Raw genomic sequence first — 10,947 nt, forward strand, 5'->3', positions numbered from 1 at the left:
CGGGTGGGAAGGACGGGGGGGGGGGGGGGGGGGGGGCCTGGTTTCTCTGCCCTTCTTTCTGGAACTTCGTCGTTTTGATTCCCACAAGTGTCACAGAATGAATGAGGGAAGTTTAGTCGCCGTTCCAGAATGAAATCCATGTTTATAAGAAAACCAGCCTTATACTAACATTATCACTCAGCCGTGGACATGTTTTTTTCCTGCTAATGTTGTAGTTATGAAATCATTTTTTGGAATATTTTCTAATTGTTTTTGTACTGAAGTCTTTGCTTCCTCTCTTGGATGAGGTAATGAGGTTATGCTCCGTGGCAGGAATTCAGATTGTCTCCATTTAACTCAGCCAGCACAGCTGATTTGCAATTACAGCGCTGGCCTGCAGATATTCTCCTCCACAAACCTGCTGATTGGTTTGTGCTCTTAATACGAGTCGACTCCAAAACCAAACAAACAGCAACTCACAGTGGTAATCTTACAGAGATTAGTCATGAAATCACTACAGTGTTTACAGATGATGCAACTTTATGACCAATAAATGCTCGGATTATTTGTTCGAGGCCTCGTTTAACCCCTTAAACGGACATTTCACCCAAACGTGAAAACTCGGCCGCCGTCTCCTCACCCTCATGTCAGCGGGAGGTTTTTGTTTTTGTTTTAGTCAACAAAACACCGGCAGGAAAAGCTGCTCATCTCACAAAGCGATGACGTGAACTTTCAAGCATCAAAGTAAACCACAGTAAAACCATCGACCGCCTCCGTGCTGCTCCTCCGCAGCGATCCAAGCATCCTCAACGCCACAACCTTCATCAGCCATGTTTCCATAAATTGTCGCATGAAGGAAATGTGACTTACAGCCGTTTCCATCAAGCCAGCTTGGTGTGTGCATTTCTGTCAGAAGGGGGCGGCATAGGCACCGCTATAACGGCTTTAACAGGCAGCGTAGAAGAAGATAACATGGAATTACAGCAGGTCGGCTGGTGGTTAACCAGTGAGAACTGAGGGATCCGTCCAGTCGGACTCGCTGGATTGTTCTTTGATGCCGACTAGTACCGGACATGTGGCTGCTTCTCCAGAGACAGAGACAAAGTTTGGCAGTGTCACGGCTGTTGACGGCATGTTTTGAGCCTCGCTGCTCACCGTAGCCTGTACCTGGCAGTCGTGATGCATTAAAGTTTGGCCTCCAGGTTTGTGTGAGAATCTGCAACAGGAACCCCAGTGGTGATTTGTGGACTAAAACCTTCCTTCCACATGAGGGTGAACAGGTGGTGGCTGAGTTTTCATCTTTTATTTTAAGGTGAACAATCCCTTTAAACAACCTCCTCCTCACTCTCTCTCCCTCTCTCCCTCCCTCCCCCTCCCTCCCCCTCCCTCCCCCTCCCTCTCTCTCCATCAGGACGTGGAGCAGCCTGGGCTCGCTGTCATGACGTTAATGTAGATGTCACCCAGTCTATGCAGGGTGTCGCCAGGCGGGCAGGCCTTTAGGCAGACGCAGACCTAATCTTGTTTGAAAGCCCGGTCTCCTTTCCTCTCATCTTCTCATGTTTTTGCCTGCACACGCAGTTGCAACACACACACACACACACACACACACACACACACACACACACACACACACACACACAAAAGCTTACTGCACCTACAGTACAGCTCACAGATGAAAACATCCCATTTGAGCAGGCGCATACTCTCATGCTCTCTCTCCCTCTCTTTCTCTCCCTCACACACACACACACACACACACACACACACACACACACACACACACACACACGCTCTATCCCTCTATCTCTCTCTCTCACTCACATACACACACATACACACACAAATGCAAACATGTGCTGTGATGCGGCGCCCCAGGCTGGCTGCCCGCTCCATCTGCCCCACCTCAACTTTGATCTGTCTTTACAGAAACTGTGTGTGTGTGTGTGTGTGTGTGTGTGTGTGTGTGTGAGAGAGAGAGAGAGAGAGAGAGAGAGAGAGAAAACTGTATGTTAAGTGTTTGCATACACACGTTTATGGAATCAAAGACATATTGCTTTTCCCAGTGTTGTGTGTTTTATCTCCCCTCTGGCTGTAGTTTTAGTTTGTGTGTGTATGTGTGTGTGTATGTGTGCTGCTGCAGAACTCTACGCGGTGGTGTGTTTGCTGGTGGTCATCGTATGACAAGAAAGAGCTCTGAGGGGGCCTGAGATGTCAGAGAGAGGGGTGTGTGTGTGTTGGGGGGGGTTATCCCTCTTCCCCTTGTGCGTCTCTGGGTTTGCTCTCGCTGTGGTTCCCTCGTTCGTCAGTGAGCAGGGTTGTGACCCTGTCTGACGGGACGCTCTCCTGGGCTTCTGGTCCAGCATTCGTTGAAAGATCACAGCTCGGGCGACATTAGAGGCGCTCTCCTCCCATCCTGCACATCCCCGCCTTCATCCCTGCCTTCCTCCTCCTCCTCCCTCCTTCATCTTTATGTCTGTTGATTCCACTCTCTCTCTCTCTCTCTCTCTCTCTCCTCAACTCTCCTCTGACATTTCCTCTCGCCTTATCGGTCAGTCTGTCCTCCTCCCTCCCTCTTTCCTTCTTTCCCTCCCTCCCTCCCGCACTCGCCATCCATCTCCATGCTTAAATATCAACAGGCTCTGGATCTGTCACTCCAGAGGGCCATTGATTTTGTTTTGTTGTTTTGAGGAATCCACTTGAAAGACAATAACAGACTGTCCCTGAAGAGCGGCGTGGCAGACTGATTATAGCCTCCTCAACAAACATCATGACGGATGGCTCTCTGGAAGGCCTGGAGGGACTCTCTGAATACCTGATCGCTACGTGTCTGCTACTGTACCTCCTTATTTTACAGCAAACTTGTGGTGACTCGTGTGTGTGGGTGTGTGTGTGTGTGTGTGTGTGGTATTGCATCCAAATCCGCCCCCCCATCCATTATGTTTTTTTTTTCCTGCAAGCGAACCAAAGTGTGTGTGTGTGTGTGTGTTTTTTTAATTTGTACGATGCAGAATTATTAATGATATAGAGGAATGTATCAGACTGACAGCTGCAAAGAAAGAAGAGAAGAAGAAGAAAAAAAAGCACTTTTATTTGCACCGAGTTGAAATGAGACTATTTATTTTTTGGAACAATATTGTACATAGTATTACTTTATGGTTGTATTTTATACAGTATGGTTGTTGATGGTCTGGTGATGGTATCGTTCAGTAGGTGTATGCCTGCTTCATTTTATAAGATCTGTCCTTTTTGGTTTGTGTTTTCTCGCCTGCAACGTTGCCTGCCTGTGACATCATCACGTTCATGTGCCCACTGCTGACCAGTGACGTTTCGGGACACGCTGAGACGGCGGCGGCGGCGGTGGTGGGTCAAGAGAATTATCAATTGTTTATTTCCAGTTTGAGAAATTAAAAATGCATCTGATGTATGTCGCTTATTTAAAAAGAAAAAAACAAAACGAAACACAAGATTAAATATTTTTTAATATCTTCAGAGTGATTGAGTTATTGTAAAAATGTCTTCTCCATCCTGCTGATCCCGTCTTTGAAGTGGTTAAGTAAAAGAAAACCACCATCCATCTTGGTCGTCTTCTCCTCCTCCGCCCTCGTAAACCACCTGACGCCGCAGGATTACGCTCCGGTTTTTCGTCCGCGTTCAGTTCCAGGAAGTCATTCCTCAAGGCTGTCAGAGTCTGAAGCCTCTCAGAAACCAGACCAGAAATCAAACTTGAGCCACATGAAGAGTAAAAATCTATAAATTTCTTTATTTTTTTCCTCAATAACATAAACAAACAATCACCTTTGAGCATTAAGCTGTGGATAACCTGAGGTAGCAACGGTCACACACGTATAGTTTTACTCCCGTGAGTGTGTAACTCTAAACATTCAACACATTTCTCATAATTTATAAAGCATTTATGGATTTCTTTCAAAAATGAGTAGACAAATAGAACTCAACTCTCCTGTAAAGAAAAACTGATAAAAAGCTTCTTTAGAAAGGAACCTTCAAATCCACATGGAAGGAGACAGGAGGAGTGCACAGTATTTTGGGTTGTGTGTGTGTGTGTGTGTGCGCGCTACATCTATGACGTGTCAGTAACAGGTTCTCCTCCAGTTATTTCATCAGTTCCAGGTCATACATTAGTGTTTCCCCCTGACACTTCAGAGCCTCCAGAACCTCCATGAGGAGCAAACTGTTCTCTCCTCGGTGCTCCTTCACAGCTGGAGACACCTGACCTGAGTAGCGCCCCCTACCCAGCTCCATCAGGGTCCCTGCGTCCTCCACCAGCCTCGCTGCTCGCTGCTCACTCCAGCCCAGAGTCACCCTGTGGACCGGGTGCTTCTCCAGGACCTGAACCAGCCTGTATTCCAGACTTTTGTCGTTCTGCGGCGTGCTGCAGGGGACGCCATTCTCCTGCTGATAAGAGACGATGAGGTGAGCCAGCAGACAAGATCCGGCCTCCAGGAGGCCGTGGTTCAACACCTCTGGCACATTCTGCCTCTGGGAGTCACCGATGTGGGCGCTGCTGACGAGTTCCTCCCTCTGATTCGGTTCAGAGACGAGATCCAGCAAAGTCCGTCCGTCTCCATCAGGCTGCTGGAGGAGACCTGAACCTGGAGAGGGGAACAGTTGAGAATCAGGACTCGTAACAACACAGAGACAGAGCTCGACGCTACGAGATGCTACTTCCTGAGAATTGACGCTCCTGGCAGATGTTGATCACATGACCACAGCGGCATAAATGTGCCCAAGAGGACTCTAAATTCCCGGGTTCTTTATCTACGTGAAACAACCTCTTGAAGTAGATTCATAATGAGGAATGTGAGGTTGTTTACCAGCTTTAATTGTAATATTTCAGTTACCTCCACACTGCTATAAATGTTCAGCACACACACACACACACACACACACACACGCCTGCTACACCACAGCCAGCCGTGGGGAGCTGAAGTGAGCAGCTGCTCCCATTGGGCCTCGGTGCCAGCCACAGCTTTTTTTTGCTCTCATCAGCACTAACGCCATGTGACACCTCGCCTTAACTGTGTGACACTGCGGGTCACGTTGTGTTTGTGTAAAAGGCTCAGAAGGCTAGCGACCTGATGGGTGCTCCGCTTGCCTTCCTGTTAGCTTTATGATGTAATAGCGAGGGCCAGCTCATTGTTATAATCAGTTATGCTAACACCGGCGGGGCAAATGGACCCTGACTGTGACGTCAAGTCGTTATTTATAAAACCCGACAGCTCGTCTTCCGTTCAGCAGCAGAGAGACTTAATGGTTATCAGGAAGGTTCCAGTTATCTCACTGCAGGGCAGACAGTATTACAGTATTACTGCAAGTACTACGTCTTAATAACATCCGGGAGAGACTGAGCTGCTGCGCTGATTCAAGTACAAAGGCCTGAAGTAATCCTGGAGGAAGTGAAGGCAAAAAACTTCATGTTTTGGATCGGACGTGATCATATTTGTATATTTGCAGGGGAGAGCTCATCAGAGAACTACTAGGACAGAGTAAAAGTACATGAAATCACCATCCGTTGATCATACGGGAGGTGACAGTTTGAAATCATGGTGATGATGGTTTCAGGTCATATCGCCCAGCTTAAGGGGAAACACCTTCAATTCTAAGACCAAGGAAGGGGAGCCCTGTATTGTGTAAAAGAGTAAAACATATTTCTGTTGTTAAGAGTCTTGCCGTTTCATTCTCAGCTCAGAATCGACGTCGAAGTTGTTGCCAAACGTCAAATTGTGAGTTCGCACCACAACGGACACACAACAGCTGAAAGGACGGATCAGTGTAGGAGTGCCCCGGGTTCCCTCGGTGGGAAACCAGAGGGCCAAAGGTGGAGTCCAGAGGAACTCCGTATTTCACATCAGGACATTTCCATGCATTACACAAGGAGACGGAGTGTTCTTTCAGATAATTAAGGCTTTTACTAGAAGAAAGACCAGAAAAAACAAAGTGGTTTTCCTATTGGTCTGAGATCATGATGTCATGATCTTTCACTACCTCAGTAAATGCAGCTTCAGTGGAGCGAGAGACCCTGACAGCGGATCGTTCACAAAGAAACAGAGATCTTGGCAGAAGTCTCCCCAGACACAATCGACCCCCCCAAACCTCTGAAAAGAGTGGAAGTTTTGAAACTGGTCGACTTTAAGCCGTCTTTCTGGGTGCTGATCAGATCTAATGGACGGATAAAACAGTGATAATCAAAAGTACAAACGCAGCATCCAGATAATCTCTGCTGTTCCACATTTCCACAGAACACGTCCAGCCAACTGGGCTTCTGTCTCGTTAGCAAAGCCGGGAAAGTCACAGGAAATATTCCTGCTCTTCCCGTTTTCTGTCCACTCAGAGTCAGACAGGCCTGTGAGCACTTAGCCTACGCGGAGCGGGTCGAGTTGAGTGCGAGCCCTTTGTTTTCTTTCAGATAGACACATTCTGCTGCAAACTGCTCTTGATGGCACTTGACTGTTCAACCTCTGCAGTGCTGCTGCCACTTGTGAGCGAGTTTACGGCTCTGTGGAGGCTTCGGCGTGACACGCTGACGGCTGAAAGGCTGCTTGATAGCGCTGCGGGCAGCGCTTTCTGTTTGACAAACACTGAGCGGCTGCAAGAGGCATGATGTTTTAGAGGAGCGCCGATTGTGTTCGGTGGGCCTGTGCTATGCTTAGGGAAAAAAAAAAAAGGGGGGAAGAGAATAGAAGGTAAAAGATTCTGCTGTTTAAAAAAAATGGAATATTGGGAAATTACTCTTCAGCCACGGCCGTGTGTGTAGCAGTTATGAGATAATCGCTCACGTAGCTGTTAGCTGGGAAGGTCAGCGCTCATCTACCTTTTAGTGCTTCAAGCCTGAGTGGCAAAAACTCAATCTGCATAAATTGTGGCATTAATCTACATAAACTTTTACATAAGCGGGGAAATTTCAAATGCAGGGGTCAGGCGTCTGGGGCAGCAGTCAAGGACGTAAGAGCGTGGATCTGATCAAAGCTGCCGCCAGAGAGAGAGAGACAGAGGAGGATAGAGCGACACGGCGTGCGAGAGGAGGACTGTCCAGAGCAGGTCACACAAACACGCAAGTGCACGTCTACAAAAAAAAAGAAAAAGCATCCTCCATCGACCCTTCTAGAAACCTCTAAAAACGGACAGGATGGTTTTAGAAGATTAGGGATCTTTCGAGAGGACCGGCTGTGAACAGAGAAGAGACATTTAAGGCCGGGTCACAAACGGAAGCGCTCTACGGCGTGTTTCCGACCTGAGGAGGACACAGGAAGACGACCCGGACGTAAAGTTTATTTCTCTCACCGCTGATGTGTGCGTCATCACATCAGAAATCATCGTTGCTGCTTTTGGAAAGGCAGCAACGACAGGAACGTTTAAGCTGCCGTTCGTTTTTTGTTGTCGTTGTTTTTTTTTGGAGGGGCTGTGCGCCTGAGTGTGATCATCGGCTGGATGCGCTGCGAAAAAGACGAAAATAAAAATGAGAAAAGGGCCAAAGATGTCGAACGCGTTTGATTGGATTCATGAACTATCCTGAAACAGGAAGTTAGGGTTGCGTAACATCAATAACTGACCGAACCCCCACCCTCTTTGCTTGATCCTCCAATCAAAAGCGATAAGCAGTTGCAATTGAAGGCGGTGCTTCGGATGGGTCCAAAAAAACAAGAGGACCTAAACTGAACTGTGTCGTGGAATTGCAAAATTAGTCACAACCCCTTTTAAAGTCATGAAAACGAGGCTTATTTTATCGACTAAATGCTCATTGATATTTTTAACTTGGGAACTTTTTCCATGTTGAGGAAGTAACATGAGTTTTGCAGTGAGGGTCAAGGGGGGAGGGAGATTTTCCTCTCTGGGTGTTCCTCCAGTGTCTCCCAGTGTGAGCGCAGTAAGACAGGCCGCGCAACCTGGTCGCTGTAAAACTTCCCTTCACGTTTGGGTAAAAGACAATAAAAAAAAACAAAATCGACAAAAAAAAAAGTCATCCAAAGCGAGAGACGCTCACAGCTTTCTGTCACGTCTGTTTTCTCACATCATCAGCAAGCAGGAAGGAGAAAGAAATCACATATTGCAGCAGTGATGAGTCTTCCAGTGCACCCTGCTGTCATGGTGTCAAAGGCAGCTGACAGGCAGGCTCCAACCGGAGGGATGACACTGGTGTGGGGAGGAGAGGGCCCCTGTAGCACGGCTCTGGGCTCGGCGTGCCTGAAAGCCTGCTAGACTGACTCCGCGTCTGTGTGTTTGATGCTAGATCTGTCTGCCTGAAAGCTAAATGTGTGTGTCGATGCGTGCTGTCTGCTGTTTGTCACATTTACATATTTGCCTGCCTGACTTTCGCTCTTGATTTCCATTACGCGTCAGCTGGTGTCTTACTTTTGTGTAAATCTTTCACCCGCCGGATCACAGACTCAAGATCAGCTACTGCGCTGCTTACAATAAGTGCTAAATTACATATTTACTAACAGAAGTTATGAGAATAGCATCACAATCTTGTGCCACACACACACACACACACACACACACACACACACACACACACACACACAGTTATGAGAGTCAAGGCTGGGGAAATGGTTTTGGTGCAGGGACGGCGACTGAAGTGAATCCAGGTGTTGGCGCTGGGTGTCAGATATGCTGCAGTGAAGATAAATACAACACCTGGGGGATTACATGAGAGTACAGGGTAATTACACCATCCTTTATGCTCGTGTGTGTGTGTGTGTGTGTGTGTGTGTGTGTGCGAGAGAGAGAGAGAGAGAAAGTGTGTGTACATGAATGCAAAAACGTCCCGCTAAGACCTCAGCTCTAAAGCTACGGAAGAGGGAGGGAATGATGCACCAGTCAGATACAGTCCACACACACACACACACACACACACACACACACACACACACACACACACACACACACACACACACACAGAGCAAAGCCCTTTGGCCTTTAGAGGGCAGGCGAAGACAAGAAATATAAAAGCCCAAGTGGAGGGGGGGATTGGTGCAAAAAGAGGGAGGGAGGGATTGAAGGAAAGAAAAGATGCAGTGCTCCCTCCCCCCCCCCCCCCCCCCCCACGTCTCGCTCTGTCTCTGGTCTGAGGGAGACAAGCTGGGAAGCAGGCAGCACCGCAGCATGGTAAACATCCTTCCTCTCCCTTCTCCCCTCGTGCTGCCTGAACCAGAGAGGCAGGGTGAGTGTGTGAACTGCAGCCAGGGGCACGGCGTCACACGTCCACCGGGAGCTGCTAGCTAGCGACGAGACGCCGCAGCAGAAACAACTGGGCCCTGCAAGTGGAGCATCAGAGCAGGGAGGAGGAGAGCTGATTCCTCTCTGGCTCGTTGCATTCACTCAGAGTAGCGACTCACCAGATGAAGCCCTGGCGCGGTCATCTTTTATTATGAATGTATAAGGAAGAGACAACCGACCGCTGCCGGAGGAAGCAGCCTAGCTTCTGCTACGGCTAATTTCAATACAACAGCTTGTGTGTAATTAATTGGTTCCTGGGCTCCTCACCCAAACATAGCCACATACAGATTTCTGATAGCCTTTTAGAGGGTGTGTGTGTGTGTGTGTGTGTGTGTGTGTGTGTGGGCACGGACACCAGCTGCTGGTTGTGTAATCCGCTGCCACTACAACACCTCCAGTGAGAGGGGGCATCAGATGTTATCTCATTTACTGGATGCTGCTTAGCAGTGGGCAGCTTCCATTTTTAAGAGTGCAGCTCTAAATAGACTTGGTAGGGATGTTTGGAGATTGACCCTCACCCTGCCTCACCCTGCCTCACCTCACCCTGCCTCACCTCACTCTGCCTCACCTCACCCTGCCTCACTCTGCCTCACCCTGCCTCACCTCACTCTTTAGGAACATCTACATCAAAAGCAGAAGTGCCTCACGCGAGGCTCCGTGCTTCTGAAGACGCAGTTACAATTCAAAAGTGTCAAATGTGCGTAAAAATCCAATGAGACAAAAAAAATTCCCACTGGATTTTGTTTGAGGGAAATCACGGCAATACAAACTTCAAGGTCGGCCAACAAAAACACCGATGACATCACGTGCAGGGGCAGTTTTTAACTCTGCAATTTTGATTTCTCACATTCACAGCAACCAAAAAAAGACAACAACAACAACAAAAACAGAAGTTGTTGAGTTGTTATCCTCCAAAAAGGAAAAAACACAGTTACGAGTGATTATTTTACGACTGCAGATGCCAAACCGCTGGTTTTGGGGAAGAGGATCCATGTAAATACACAGAACACATTTTACAACGAAAATGAGTTTCAGTTTCAGGTGATCACACACAGATGTGTGCGCTGCAACAGGAAATCAAGTCTACAAAAGCCAGCGGGAGAGCGACTCGCTGTCTGAACTTGTCAAAAGCCTCAGTTTTGTTGCACTCGTGCACGGCGGCAAAGTGAGAGCTGCCGCTGGCATCACCCAAGATGGTGACACGACGGGGGAGGTTCAAACTTTCCCACCTACACAGTCGGACCCGGCTGAAACACTCCGTGAAGTGATTGTGAATGTTGGATTCAGAAAGTCATGCGCGGCTCCTCATTTCTCTGTAGAAAGGTGTGTGTGTGTGTGTGTGTGTGTGTGAAGAGAGTTTCTGAAGTGTTTGAGTAGGGCAAAGCTCTCAGGAGCACAATAACCAAATTAACTCTGCTTTTTTTCCTGCTCCTTTTCTTTTAAATGGGAAAGGCCGCAGCAAACTATGTCGTGTTGGTATTTTCCAGATGTTGAATGCTATTTTAATGCCAAGCACAAAACGCGGTGTAAAGGAGGGAGGCGAGGCACAACAACATGGCAGCTCACTGCAGATTCCAAAAATAGGAGGAAAAGGTGACAACATGACGTGCTGTATTTTTGATTTATGCTCCCAGAGTTTTCACACCCGACTCGTTTGGTAAGAAACAATGCAAAGTTCAGTGCCATCTACACGTGTGGACCGGATGGTTTGGAACATTCGAGGTTAGCAGGTGT

At 47.9% G+C, this 10,947-nt stretch overlaps 1 protein-coding gene across 1 annotated transcript in view; it reads right to left on the bottom strand.

Moving 5' to 3' along the window:
• Positions 1–3,753: 3,753 nt before the first annotated feature.
• The window catches only part of slf1 (SMC5/6 complex localization factor 1), a 31,930-nt gene continuing 24,736 nt past the window's right edge, over positions 3,754–10,947 (bottom strand). Inside the window, exon 19 of the mRNA XM_086205915.1 lies at positions 3,754–4,589. Coding sequence (XP_086062041.1) covers positions 4,090–4,589 — 500 coding nt within the window. The 3' untranslated portion in view covers positions 3,754–4,089. The remainder of the gene's footprint in view (positions 4,590–10,947) is intronic.

The sequence above is a fragment of the Aulostomus chinensis genome, chromosome 6 (assembly GCF_037954235.1).
Source record: "Aulostomus chinensis isolate RoL2024-O1b breed Wild chromosome 6, RoL_Achi_v1.0, whole genome shotgun sequence".
Classification (NCBI taxonomy): Eukaryota; Metazoa; Chordata; class Actinopteri; order Syngnathiformes; family Aulostomidae; genus Aulostomus; species Aulostomus chinensis.